Raw genomic sequence first — 15,357 nt, forward strand, 5'->3', positions numbered from 1 at the left:
AAGCATAGACCCCACCTTTTACCTTCCATAAGTGTTCTGCAGATCCTGGTAAATCAAGAACCTCTCAGGCTGGTGCATCACATCCATTGTGTCTTGAGTGAGCCTTGTCTCTGTGAATCACAATATGCAGCAATCCCTCATTTCCCTCTGATGCAGCAACCTTGTCCTTAGGTCCTCAATCTTACTCTCCAATGACTGTACATTGGGTGGAGGAGCTTTTACACCTTGCTGTTTTATTCTGGCTTGGAGTCTTCCTCTCCTCCCTCTCTCCCGGCCATGTTGAGTTCCTTTGTCTGCTTAAAGGTGCCATAACTGAATTCCTGAGAGTTAAGTCCACCGAGTCCTTCAGAAGATCATGAATTCGCTAATTCGTTTAGATAGCTCAGAAGTATGATACTTAAAGAGAAAGTACAGGCTGTAATTGCAGTGATAGTAGTTCAGAAGAAGTTTTATTTGGATGTTTTGAGAGCTGCCCACAAAGTGTTGCTGTGTATCACCCCTGCTAGGGTTTAGCATTGCCCTCCTAATGTATTGTTGTCCTATAGCTGTAGCAGTTGTTGACATTGTGGTCACAGCACTGAGTCTGTGGGTTAATATTCCTGTACACTGCAGTAAGCTACAAAAGGAAAATCCTTTGCTCCTCAGCCTGCCTTATAAATGCAGATATTTAGGTATTTAACACATTTGTCAATGCCCACTAATTCTGTGAATCTCAGAAGTTGAGTAACTGGAGCAGTATTATTGTTATCAGCAGTTTTAATCAATCCAAAACAAAATTACCCAGCTGGGACTTTTAACCATAAAGCAAAGGAACAGAATTAGACCATTTGTCTCCGTTGAGTCTGCCCCACCATTCCATCATGGCTGATTCATCATTCCTCTCAATCCCTGCTCCTGCTTCTTTCTGTAACCTTTGACACCTTGAATAATCACAAACCCATTGACCTCCACATTAAATATGCCCAGTGACTTGGCCTGCACAGCTGTCTGCAGCAATGAATTCCACAGATTCACCACCTTCTAGCTGAAGATTTTTTTTCTCATCTCTGTTCTAGTAGAGAATTGGTTGGCAGGCAGGAAGCAAAGAGTGGGAATAAACGGGACCTTTTCAGAATGGCAGGCAGTGACTAGTGGGGTACTGCAAGGCTCAGTGCTGGGACCCCGGTTGTTTACAATATATATTAATGACTTAGATGAGGGAATTAAATGCAGCATCTCCAAGTTTGCGGATGACACGAAGCTGGGCGGCAGTGTTAGCTGTGAGGAGGATGCTAAGAGGATGCAGGGTGACTTGGATAGGTTGGGTGAGTGGGCAAATTCATGGCAGATGCAATTTAATGTGGATAATTGTGAGGTTATCCACTTTGGTGGCAAAAACAGGAAAACAGGTTATTATCTGAATGGTGGCCGATTAGGAAAAGGGGAGGTGCAACGAGACCTGGGTGTCATTATACAGCAGTCATTGAAAGTGGGCATGCAGGTACAGCAGGCGGTGAAAAAGGCGAATGGTATGCTGGCATTTATAGCAAGAGGATTCGAGTACAGGAGCAGGGAGGTACTACTGCAGTTGTACAAGGCCTTGGTGAGACCACACCTGGAGTATTGTGTGCAGTTTTGGTCCCCTAATCTGAGGAAAGACATCCTTGCCATAGAGGGAGTACAAAGAAGGTTCACCAGATTGATTCCTGGGATGGCAGGACTTTCATACGATGAAAGACTGGATTGACTAGGCTTATACTCGTTGGAATTTAGAAGATTGAGGGGGGATCTCATTGAAACGTATAAAGTTCTAAAGGGATAGGACAGGCTAGATGCAGGAAGATTGTTCCGGATGTTGGGGAAGTCCAGAATGAAGGGTCACAGTTTGAAGATAAAGGGGAAGCCTTTTAGGACCGAGATTAGGAAAAACTTCTTCACACAGAGAGTGGTGAATCTGTGGAATTCCCTGCCACAGGAAACAGTTGAGGCCAGTTCATTGGCTATATTTAAGAGGGAGTTAGATATGGCCCTTGTGGCTAAAGGGATCAGGGGGTATGGGGGGAAGGCAGGTACAGGGTTCTGAATTGGATGATCAGCTATGTTCATACTGAATGGTGGTGCAGGCTCGAAGGGCCGAATGGCCTACTCCTGCACCTATTTTCTATGTTTCTAAATGGATGTCTCTCTATTCTGAGGCTGCTTTCTGGACCTAGTCTCCCCCACTATAGAGAACATCCTTTCCACATCCACTTTATCCACATCTCCCAATATTCAGCAGTTTTGAGTGAGATCAACCCCCCCACCCCCTCATTCTTCTAAGCTTCAGTGAGTACAGGCCCAGCGCCATCAAAAGCTCCTCATACTTTAACCCTTTCATTCCAGGGACCATTCTCATGAACGTCATCCAGACCCTCTCCAATGTCAGCACATCTTTTCTTAGATAAGAGGCCCAAAACTCAGTTCAGAGTATATTCATTATCAAAGTATGTATTCATTATACAACCTTGAGATTTTTTTTCTAACAGGCAGCCAGAAAACAAAGAAACCCAAAGCAAACTTTATTTATTTATTTGTTTGTTCGTTCATTCATTCATTCACGATATTCCAAGTGTGTTCTGATCGTAACCTCTGATACCTGCTTGGTATAGATGATGAGGAGACGGTCCCCTGTTGTCAAGGGCTCTCTGTTATTTCACCCACAGACCATTACAAAGGTCGTATTAGTTTAAAATGAATTAATTGAGTGAGGAGTAGTTGAAGAACCAATGAAAAGTTGGCTCATTATTTCATTAAGTGAGTTCTCCTTGTCTGATGTGGATCAACATTAATTCTCAGCTTTAAAATGGAGAATGAAAGTAACGATAAAGACTGCTAGCCATGATGATCAGTTTTGTTGGGTTTGGTATCCCTGAAATTTTGTGGCTTTGAATGACTTGTGTGAAGGATGTATGGAATTTTGCAAGGATATAAACACCCAGTTGTGGATTGTTGTGTGTGTAAAATAGTTGCTTACCCTAAACTGAAGACACAGATTAGCTCAGTTGGTAGCAATCTTCCCCTTTAGTCTGAAATTTGGGAGTGCTTCCTACTTCACACTTGCATAAATAAGGTAGGCAAGCAGCACAACAAGCAAACCCAAAGGTATGTTTTTAATTGCTGTGTCTCATGTCTTTATCTCAAGAAGAAACAGTAATTGTAACAGTTATCTTAGGCACCGTAACAAGTATTGGAGTATATATCTACTTCAGTTAATCTAGTACTCATTTTAAATGAGGTCAGTCCTCAAACCCTCAAAAATTTTTGGAAGGTGAGTCAAGTTTCTTGGAAAATCAGCTCATAGTTCAACTGTTTAAGCTCTGGTGGCAATCGGGTGAATCGTTGAACGCCTGTTAGGACTTAAAATATCCCTTCCAGAAGTTCAGTGCTCAAAACAAAAGAAATGCAGCACTTCAAAGCTCATCTGAACATCACCTCCTCCCTCTTTTCTTTACGTCTGGGCATAAAATATCTACGTTTCCTAGCTTATAGATAGGAGGTGATATGCAAATATATTGTTCTTAGAAGTGAAGTGACATTTTGGTCCTAACAGGGACTTGGCAATTTGCCAGCCTGACACCGGAGTTTAAAGAGTTAAACTATGAGATGATTGGCCATGAAATTTGACTGACCTTCCACCAAAGAGTTATGCCCTAATGCTCCTCCATAATTGCCTCTCGATGTTAAACCCTTATTCTTTTTATGTAAAATGAGTGTCCGAAGCTTCACCACACTGAAAAACGCAGCCAACAACTTTTATGATGATTAATTCTCTGGCCTTTATTTTGGCAAGGTTGGCACCTATTTCCCATAAATTTATCAGCCTCTAGACTGGCCCCCTTCTCGAATTCCATTTACAGTGGTTTTGAATCAGCTGAGTGGATTGCTGCTTGGTAATGTAACAGAGCAATTAAGAGTAAGCTGTGTTACTCTGGGACTATGGTCACACGGGGGCCGAATGGTAGTCTAACTTCCAATAAGAGCAGTTAATAAATCAGCTGGGTTTTTCCAACAGTTATAGGGTCAATTTTACTCAGAATTGCTTCATATATCCATTTTTAAACTGAATTATCGTGCCATGGTGAGAATTAATTTCCAATACTTTGAATTATTATAACCTCTAAGCTACAAAATGTTTGATCTGTTTCTCGTCTTTGTTGTTTTCTGCTGCCATCTGCCCAGCATAAATGTGCCTAGCAAATTATTTCATCATTCCCCCAAATAGTTTGAACTGAAGGAACTTGGAGACCATTTGATAATTGTTAGGCTCTTCAAAGTTCAAAGTTAATTTATTATCAAAGTGTGTATATGTCAACATATGCTACTACCCTGAGATTAATTTTCTTTCAGGCATTCACAGTGGAACAAAGAAATCCAATAGAATCAATGAAAAGCTACACACAAAGACTGACTAACAACTAGTGTGTAAAAGAAAACAAACTGCCTACATTGTTTTTCGGGTGGATGCTTGTAATTTTTTTTTTACCGGCTCTGATTTTAAACTGTTTCCTTCTTTCCACTGGACTTTCTACTCCTGAGTGAGTTTGTGGTTTGATAGTTTGACAGCAACTTTTATGTGTGTTGCTTGAGATAATACTGAAGCTTTATAAGACACTAGGCGGGCTGCATTTGGAGTATTATCAACAGTTTTGGGCCCCATATCTCTGAAAGGATATATTGTCATGAGAGAGAGAGTTCAAAGTAGGTTCATGAAGATGATTCTGGAAATGAAGGGGTTAACATATGAGGAGCATTTGGCAGCTTTGGGCCTGTACTCACTGGAATTTAGAAAAATGCATGGGGATCTCATTGAAACCTACTGAATGTTGAAAGGATTAGCTGAGGGTGGATGTGGAGGGGTAGGGGGTGTCTAGAACTAGAGGGCACAGCCTCAGTATTGAAGGGTGATCCTTTAGAACAGAGGCGAGGAAGAACTGCTTCAGCCAGAGAGTGGTGAATCTGTGGATTGCTCTGCCACAGACAGCTGTGGAGACCACAACTGTGGATATATTTAAAGTGAAAATTAACGGTTTCCTGATTGGTCAGGGCATCAAAGGATATGGCAAAAAGGTAGATGTACGGGGTTGAGTGGGATCTGCGATCAGCCATGATGGAATGGCGGAGCAGACTTGATGGGCTGAATAGCCTAATTCTGCTCCTAAGTCTTATGGACATGTGAGGGAACTCTGTTGTTATCAGAGTCACTCCATGGCCAATATAGTATAAAGTGGGTCTTGCAATTGTGCAATGTAGTCTAAGAGTATACATACGTGAGAGACTTTTAATTTTATAGACTTAGTCTACATCCACACTACGCTGGATAATTTTGAAAACGAAAACAACAGGAATTCTGCAGATGCTGGAAATTCAAGCAACACACATCAAAGTTGCTGGTGAACGCAGCAGGCCAGGCAGCATCTCTAGGAAGAGGTACAGTTGATGTTTCAGGCCGAGACCCTTCGTCAGGACTAACGAAGCTTTTTCTCTTCGTTTTGACCCTCCGTCCACACTAAAGCAGCGTTTTCATCCCCCGCAAACGGCGATTTTCAGAAACGGTCTCCAGAGTCAATAAATGTGAAAACGCCTAATATCTGTTGTAGTGTGTACAGGGTAAACGGAGGGATTTAAAAACACTGTCATGACTACACCACAACAACAATGCTTTTTCTGCTTCTGCTTGGTACTGCACAAGCACTGTCGGACGGCTGTTATAACGCGCAGTCGGTGTGAACGGCGTGAGAGTTAAATTGTAAAGTGAGCTTTTTTGACTATTTAAAAACGCTGTCATGACGTGCCAGAACAGATGGCCACAGCGTAGCATTTCGTTGTTTTCTTGAACGCAACCCTCCACATAACCTAACAATTTCAGAACGGACGACAACGAGACTGAAGCCAGAAGAGTTAGAAATGTACTCACCAAATACTTTGACCTACAGCTTACTGAATAAATAAGTATACTCACTTTGCCCTGTTTTCTGTCCTTGCTTGTATGAAGGTAAGGACAGAAAACACCCTCGGCCACCTCCAGTTTAAATTTCATGTGAAATATTTTGGAGGATCAAGAACCAAGAACCAAGGTGGTTTACCTATTTATTGTACTTCTCTGACAATAGATGTGTTACAGCCTAATGTAACATTGTATGAAAATACAAGATAACACTGATGCAGACATGCTTCATACATTTAACAAGGTGCTTTATTAATGCAACAGAGTTAGTCAGTTTTTCAAGGTTCGTCGTCAGCAGGTCATACTGTCCGTGAACTCCCTGTGGGTTGCCTCCATACGCTCCAGTATTTTTTTTTTGCAGTTTTAAGTCCTCCTGCGCGAGAGCCAAGAACAATTCCTCTTAAGTTTTTCTACTCTGTAACTGGACAAACACGCACCAGGTATACCATTTCCTCTTTGCTAGTTTTCTGTGTGTCCTGCACATGCCCAGTAGGAGGAGATTCGCCATATCTGTCTAATGTGGACAGAGATATTTTGAAAAACACTTAGTGTGGATGCCTGTCGTTTTTACTGGAAACCGGCGTTTTCAAAATGATCTGGCGTAGTGTGGACGTAGCCTCAATTTTTAAATAATGAGAAAGGAAATAAAGGAGACAGTTAACTGTGGTTGATACAATACTCTGGTTGACACTAGTACCACATAAGATTCTGTAAGTTTTTCTTGGAATGATATTTCACAATCACAAGTCAGGGATCGGAACACTGGTGAGGTTCTAAAGAAGTCTGCCTTCAGTTTTCAGACACTTCTGTTGCCTTGCTGATGTAAGCAGTATTCTTCTTCCCCAGAAGTTACAATTTGAGTCTTCTGCTCTACTCCGTGTGATGGGCCCTCATTATATTTAATAACCGTCACTTGCCTGCTTGTTTTGATTAACTGGGACTGGATTCCTTTGACCTGGAATTTATTAACCTTGCATTTGTGGCATCTTGCTCGAAATTTTCCGACCATAAATTTTGAAAAGTTGTTTCTAATGCTGAAAGCCAGTAGCCATGAATTCTGACTTGGATGCTTACAATTTGCTGCTGTAAATATGATAGAGCTCGACAAAACCAGTACACTGTCTGCGACAGTAGCACTGATCATTACAATATGTCTTCACTGCAAGCTGTTTGTGTTCCAAGGCAAAAAGCAAAAGCTTTACATTCACGTTTTAATAAGTACATTGAATGTGTCGCTTCCTTTGTTCCAGATGTTGGCATGTTGCTAATATAATGGTTATTTTAGTTTGACCACCTGTGGTCAATTCTGAATGTGATTAGTATGATGAATTAAAGCACAAAAGATGCTTGTCACAAAGCCAAGTGTGCTCCTAGCTGAGTAAGATTGATGTGTGTTGAAATGCAGTTGGCCGAGATCAGTGCACAGTAAAAAATAAATCGGTGTGTCTGTAAACATTTACATTTAGGAATATTTAAGTTCAGTGCAATACAATGCAATGCAATCTACTACAAATTGTCTCCAGCCACCAAGCCAGCAAGCTGCAGCCCATTAAAGAAACTGTACACTCTGGTTGACTTGGTTCTACGAATGGAGGCTGGTCAGGGTTTTACAGGGCACTGAGGGCATTGTGCTAGGTCGCATCACCTCTCCTACCTAGAAAATTAGATTTCATCCAAATTTAGAGGGGTGACTTTGCTGCCATGTCTAGAACTAATGCCCCATCAAAATACCGAGAAAACTAGGAAATATGACCTTTTTGAAGCACTTCAAAGTAAATTTATTATCAAAATATGTGTATGTCACCATTTACCACTCATTCAAAGAAATACAATAGAATCAATAGAGAAACTACACCCTAACTAAGACTGACAGCCAACCAATGTAAAAAGAAGATCAACTGTGCAAATACAAAAATAACCATTGAGAGCATGAGTTACGAAGTCTCTGGAAATGAATCCATAGGTTGTGGAATCCGTACAATGTTCACGTAAGTGAAATTATCCATGCTGGTTCAGGAGTTTGATGGTTGAAGGATTGGTATGGAATCTTAGGCTCCTGGACCACCTTTCCAATGAGAGTAATGAGAAGAAATCATGGTCTGGATGGTGGGGGCTCCTTGATGATGTGGCGATCTATACCAAATACCGCCTGTAAAATTCGTGACTAAAGAAACAGCAGCATCTTTTGATAAAGAAAGGTAGATTTTGGAGCAAATTGCAATAAGGATCGAATAGATAAGTGGTTCTTTGTATTGTGCATGAGAAGCAGTAGAGAACAGTTAATGACACTTTTCATATTGTAACATTACCTTATTAACACATGAGCTGGCGGCTGCCATGTCTTTATCATTAAGAGTCATGGGAAGAGAGTCAGAACTTTAAAGTGTTCTCTCTTTCCATAACAGGCACAGTATAATAGGAAATCATTGCGGAAGGAGCACACGTCTTTGGTAAACATGCCCAAAGCTTACCAAACTATGCTGCCATCGCCGTAGTTTGGGTTCTCTGTTACAGGTGGCCTTGCGCTACTCTGAAGCAAGGACTTGTAGATTGGCTAGAGATTGCAGCAATACTCTTCCACATGATCTGAAAAGTTTGCCAAAAAAAAACATTGAATGCTCCAGCAATAACATAACAAACATACACAACATTAGAAGCCCAGAGAGACGGATACAAGTAACTTCACATCAATATCCCAGTTGAGGCCCTTGAATTTGCATCTCATTGCTGACTTATGTAGGTTTTATAGCCTGTTCTACCAAGAGATAATATCAAAGGCTGTAGGTTGCATATTAGTGCTGCAGTCTCTATTGGTAAGGCTGGGAGGCACGTCACCTTGTTGGCAATGTTCTCAAATGAAGTGAGCCATTGACTGCACTGAGGTGTGAGTACAAAAAGTTCCTGATCCAGATTCATGACAGGAAGCAAACTCTGAAATCAAATGCTACATGCCACATTGCAAGAGTCTTTTAAGCCCAGGGAATTTATCCAAATACACATACACATCTGCAGCCAAAACTGCAGCAGCATCTCACAGTAAAGCAGAGTGAATTCTACAGCAATGAGACACGGAGAGAATAGATAAATAATGCACATTGATTCTATGCATGGAGCATGAGAAGTAGTAAAGAGCAGTTATTGACAAATAAAATACATAAATTCAATCAAGTCATTAACAGCTCTGCAGGTTTGCCAGTGGAGGGAATTTTCTAATTGTCATTCTTGTGGTTCAGTGTACGCAGTCATGAAATTAAGACCATAAGATATAGGAGCAGAATTAGGCCATTTAGCCCATCAAATCTACTCCGCCATTTCACCATTTTCCCTCTCAGCCCTAATCTCCTGCCTTCTCCCCATTTCCCTTCATGCCCTGACTAATCAAGACTCTTATCAACATCTGCCTTAAATACACCCACTGACTTGGCCTCTGCAGCTACCTGTGGCAACGAATTTCACAGTTTCACCACTCTCTACCTAAAGAAATTCCTCCTTATCTCCATTCTAAAAGGACACTCCTCTATTCTAAGGCTGTGTCCTCTGGGCTCAGACTCTCCCACCACAGGAAACATCCTTTCCACATCCACTCTATCAAGGCCTTTCACCATTCGGTAGGTTTCAATGAGGTCACCCCTCATTCTTCAGAATTCCAGTGAGTAGAGGCCCAAAGCTATCAAACGCTCTTCATACAACAAGCCTTTCAGTCCCGGAATTATTCGCATGAACCTCCTCTGGCCCCTCCCCAATGCCAGCCCATCTTTTCTTAGATAAGGGAACCAGAACTGCCCGCAATACTCCAAGTGAGGCTTCACCAGAGCTTAACCACACTGACTTTAACTATACTGTTACTGAATATTCGGTATTATTGAAGACAATATTGTATTGATATAGTGCCTTTATCAGACAAAGCATCTCCAAACCACCCTCAAAACAGAAAAAAAACTCATTTATTACAGTAACTGTCAAAGGAAGCTTTTAATTTTATGACAGTTTTTTTTGTGGGATGGCATTGTGTTACAATCCATGTTTGTTTTTCAGGGATTATTGGATATGCTTCTTCCATTAATAGCATTGTAGAGAAATGGCAACTACAAGATAATGATGATGATCAACTGTTCTACACCAAAGTTTACCTTGATCCTGTAAAGCGAGTAAGTAAATTAGAAAGAGTTGAAATGAAATGTGATGTTGAGGTTGCAAAAAGTTTAAATACTTAATAATCTGCAATTACTTTAATGCTACGCACACACTGAGAAGCAGTTTTAATGATTTGTCTTGGTTTAGAATTAATTTTCTTCTCTATGTTCTTCTAGCAATCCATCAACATAACTTTGGATCACAAAAGCAAAATCTTCCAGAACTTAAACGGAGCTGTAGGTAAGGTCTGACCTTCTGCAGGCAGAGTCTGCATGCAAATTTGTAAGCTGCTAGTTTTAATATGTCAGGCAATATTACAATTTCACCCCCCGCCTTTCTATTTCTTCCATCAATCCTAGTTTTTACTATCTCAATAGTTAGAGAAAATTTACTAAAGTGAAATGATGCTTTAGAAATGGGCAATATTTGTTTGTTTTGTAAGAATTTGTTGAATTGATCGTCATAATTTAACAGAGGTCTGTGCCAATTTCTCCAAGGCTTTTTGTACTGAATCTAGGCTCTGTTTCTACTCTAAACTAATTTTTACGTGTCTCTTCAGCTCACCCCTTACTCTTCTCTTTCTGACAAAGGGAGAGGAAGGCACATCTCCCCATGGTTGTTTAGTAGTGATCTCAGTGCATACTTGCTATTTCAGTAAGTTTTGATTAATCAGCACGGAACTATCAAGAAGTTTCTGGGCTGAAAATACTGGTTTGTCTGGGAGAATGACAAGAAATGCCTGGATGATGGTGAAGGTTTTTGCAAAGTTTATAATATTATAAATATTTTATGGGGATATGTTTTATTACATCTAGTTGAAAAGTGAACAGTCTTAACACTGAGGTAATCTGCTCACCAGTTTGAAAGAATGCCTCTAGGTGAATAATGAAGCACGATGCATTTTCTGTCAGTGACCCGCCTTGCAAAATTTTCTCTGCTCATCTGTTTGTGTTTTCACTTAAGAGTTTTCAGACCTGCCAATCCTGTTGTCTTTGCCAGATTATAGAGACTGTCTTTTGGCCATTCTTCCTGCAGCATTTGGAGGGTTGTTCTGTTACTGCAACAGTAAATTACATATGACAAATAGTAACATAAATGATGCATAGCTAATGAATCACGATGCATAATAGTTCATGTTAAAAAAACAGATAAGGAAAGAGCTTCACTATCAATTGAAAAATTGTAGTTCCCATTTGTCAACCCCCTTGCTACCAAAGTAAATTTGTAAATTTAAGCAATTCTTGCTGCCTTGCAAATTCTATCTTGCTGCCATTGGTAGAGTTAGTAAAGGACAGTTTCATCTTGAGCTTCAGGCATTTTATTAAGATTTAACCATTGTACAAGGAAGGTATTTAGTGCAATGGCTGTACTAGGTGGTTAGTCCAAAAGTCTTGAGGGCCATGATCGAGAAAGCAATGCCGAAAGGCATGGCAGAAGTAGATTGGAGGAATAACTTTCAAAAGGAAATCCACACACTCCCGAAAAAAGGAAAAGAATTGAGCAACACAGAAATCAACACAGTTTGATGGGCCAAATGGCCTTGTCTGGTGTCTTATGTTTCCATAGTGATGATCCAGAGAAGAATCATGGCGGAATGTTCCCTTCTTTGTTGTTACCTTGTTCCATTTGCTTTAACAGCCTTTTGACCATCACGCCAGCTTTCCCTGTGTAATGAATGGTTTCCATCTTTGTAGGCGTCGAATTTTGTCCCCAAGTCAGAAAGTACACAGAATCACTTGATAGAGTAGCCGTACATCTACAGTTTTGTAATGAGTGGTGTTGATGAGGGTCAACCGAAATGAACACATTATTGTCTTCCCCAGCCTAGTTACAATGGTACAGATCAGAATGACTCACGCTCAGTGATTCCTTTCTGTGGGCTTGAAGTACCAATGGATGTTACATTGACTGCTTGTTCATTTCGAAATTAACTCTCAAGTGGCCTCACCTAATGAAACTGGAAGCCAGTGTTATTAAGAGACAATGATGACTGATTACTGTAGGGAGGCTACGTGTAAGCAGGCTTTCTTCAGATCAATTCTCATTTGAACTTAGTAATATTTATGGGAGCTCATTCATATGTACAGGGTGATCATAAGGTTTGGGGCAGCATGCTAACGTACATTATTGAGCACAACGCTTTACAGTACAGGTGACCTGGGTTCAATTCCCGCTATTTCCTGTGAGGAGTTTGTACCTTCTCTCTGTGACTGCTTGGGTTTCATCCATAAGCTCTGGTTTCTGGTCAAAAGACGTACCAGTTGGTAGGTTAATTGGTCATTATAAATTGTCCTGTGATTAGGCTAGGATTAAATTGGGGAATTGCTGGGTGGCGTGGCTCAAAGGGCCAGAAGGACCTATTCTGTGCTGTGTCTCGATGAATGCAGAAATAAGATAATAAGATGGGCATTCATAACCCAGGAGGGTCTGCGCCACGTCCACTTGCATATATGTATGGTGATAATATATATCATGTGCACTAAAGCTGGAGAGCATATGACAGAATATTCCTTTTTTTTGTCTTCCTTTGCAGATGAAGTAGAGTTGCAGTTCGAACCTGCCAGGGTCAGGACCAAGAACATGATATTTAACACATTGCCTGTACTAATCCACGGCAATCGGCAAACCAAAGTGAGAGACCTGTTCTTTTGAATGTACTAATTGGAGTGGTTAACCCATGAGTTGTTTACTGCTGTAGAGTGTTTACACAAGCTGCTTCCCAAGCATGCAAGAAAGGACGCCCAATCTGTGTCTCACATTGCCAATGGTATTGGGATTCTGCAGAGACGTGGGCAAATATTGAGATGAATTCATTGTCTGCTTTTCTGTTCATTTATTTCTTTTTTTTTGTCATGAGCAAAAGCCAGGAAGCAGCCCTCACCATTGGAGAGGAGTGAATGTAGACTTGTATCTCGGCCACTTTTAGAGTGCACTTCACTTTGTTTTAGCATTCCAGAAAAATAATGTGTTCTGAAATCCATTTTGCCACATAACTGGTTGCATCCGGACAGTACTTTATAATTTGCAGGAAGTCATGCCTATTCTCAGTTACTTAATTTAGATCCTACCTGCTATGACCTGATCACTGGTTCTTCATGTACCACTGCATGCTTTCATATATATATATATATCTATCTATACATAAAAATTTTTAAATATTTAGTTCATTAGGAACTATGGAACTGCTCTTTACATCTCAATAATTTTACTTTCTCCCCTCCATTTTTGCTTTGAAGGTATATTGCCTTTTTCCATAATTGTGAGTGCCCTCAGCAGTGTTGGTTATGCCAGGCAGTAATTTCAACAGGTTGGCCAACATCATTGGATATGATGGGTTAGTGAAATGTCCAGTTGACAGCCAACAGTTGCTGGGAGAACTCAGAATGTCTTGCCCACTGCTCTGTCCATCAAGACCACTCGTTTAGATGTTAACGGATAAAAGTAGTTCAGTCAGCACTGGAAGTGCCACAGAAAGAAGATGCATGAACTTACCAGAAAAAAATGGTCAAAAATGGGATGAATGGATTTTTACTTAACCTTAAGTACAAAATAAAAAGTTAATGTATAAAGTGAAATTTTAAAGATTCCATTGCCAGAGCTCTCATCGGCATTGATCGAGTTTGTATTTTGTTTGTTTTTGTCTTGCTGTAATACATTAATGTGACTTTTCAATGTCTTTGTATGTGTCTTCTCTAGCACTTGCTGAACTATATGGGGAACTATGTACCTGACGCTTGGACTTCTGAAACTGGCTGTACAGTTTGTGACGTCGATTTGCTGGATTTGTCATCCCTGGATGTGAGTGCTTGGTTTTGATTAGTTTTACATTTTTCACATTTAACACTTTCCTGAGTTTGTTATCTACAAAGTGAAGTTCTGCAAAGTGTACATTTACCAAACAATTTGCAGAAGTTACTTAAAGGATTATATCTGGTTGGGGATTTTTCAATCATGATCAGAGTAGGTGATGGCAATGGCATGATGTGGCACAAATCAGCAGACTTAATCTACAGCTGGGTTTAGGAAAAATCATACCAATTTTCAGTGGAACTAATTACACGGTGTAGGTAAAAACATTGTTTCTGAGTTCAAACATGTTTCTTTCTATAATGGAAAGAAATACAGCTGTGAAGCCCTGCATTGGTCAGGGTCAACCGTGGATGCTGCATCTCAGCTGTCTACCTGATACGCAAGCCAAGGCAGTACAATATGGAGGGCAAGCTGATGGCTCTCCACACAGCCAATAAGCCCAAAGGAACAGCAGAGACTGATGCAATTTGGTACCAGAAGTGTCACAGGAGTTGCCAGTCAGCATTGACCTCGATACAGGGACTTGGGGAAACCTTAGGGTCTTCAGCTCCAGATTTTTCCTCGGGGTTTACTTCCAGAGCCTTCCCCTTGAGTGGAGGTTTGAGATCAGAGTTTTCTTTCTCCTGGATGAGCTGTCAACCCTGACTGAGGAGTCCCATCAGCCCAAAGTGACAGATTTTAAGGTGCCAGTAACCCACCTTTGCCCTTTCTCCTGTCAGTAGAAATGATTCTGCCGGGCCTAGTAGTTAGGTCACAGGTGAAGACCAGGAGCTGGACTTGGTTGTCAGAGGCTATTTGAAATGCATGCTATTGGAAGCATTTACTAGGTAGTGGGAGCTTAACCCCACTACCACTAGCAGCTATAACTACCCTTTGGAACAACAAACGCAGAACAACATGAATCCATATTACACAATTATTTTGCCAGATTATTTAAGTGCACTGGAAAATATCAGAAGTCGGTTTGCTCTGATAGTGACATTTAATCCTGCTTGACTTTGGACAAGACCGATATCGTTGTTAAGTGCTCACAGTGTAACGAACTATTTAAAAACTGCTTGGAGGATGTCCTTTTCCTGAAGCTGGAAAAGGGGTTGGACTGTTTAGCCTTTTGGTAAACTAATCTAACTTTGATTTCACCCACCTTTATTCTTCAGCCTTCTGCTAATTTCAGCTCCTGCTTATTTCTTCTTTAGGTTGAGAAGTCTGAATGGGAGTTGAACCTATATATTATCTGCATGTAGTGTGCTTACAATATATGTCCTATGTTGGCGCACAGGGGTTGTGTCCTATTTATGTTACTGCATCATTGCAGGCCAGTAGATCGGAGCAGTGTGAGAATTTGTATGCAGTGTCTTATTTATACGTGGACATAAAATTAATCTTGCCTCTATAAACTAAGCATGAAGTTGCCACTTTACCATTAATAAGAATATCAGTTTATCTGTACA

At 40.7% G+C, this 15,357-nt stretch overlaps 1 protein-coding gene across 3 annotated transcripts in view; it reads left to right on the top strand.

The window, feature by feature from the left end:
• plod2 (procollagen-lysine, 2-oxoglutarate 5-dioxygenase 2) overlaps positions 1-15,357 on the top strand; it is a 228,934-nt gene that overhangs the window by 128,023 nt on the left and 85,554 nt on the right. For all 3 annotated transcript variants that reach the window (XM_063045397.1, XM_063045398.1, XM_063045401.1), the window contains exons 5-8: positions 9,998-10,110; positions 10,273-10,336; positions 12,630-12,727; positions 13,793-13,894. In XM_063045397.1, coding sequence (XP_062901467.1) covers positions 9,998-10,110; positions 10,273-10,336; positions 12,630-12,727; positions 13,793-13,894 — 377 coding nt within the window. The remainder of the gene's footprint in view (positions 1-9,997; positions 10,111-10,272; positions 10,337-12,629; positions 12,728-13,792; positions 13,895-15,357) is intronic.

The sequence above is a fragment of the Mobula hypostoma genome, chromosome 4 (assembly GCF_963921235.1).
Source record: "Mobula hypostoma chromosome 4, sMobHyp1.1, whole genome shotgun sequence".
NCBI classification, from domain to species: Eukaryota; Metazoa; Chordata; class Chondrichthyes; order Myliobatiformes; family Myliobatidae; genus Mobula; species Mobula hypostoma.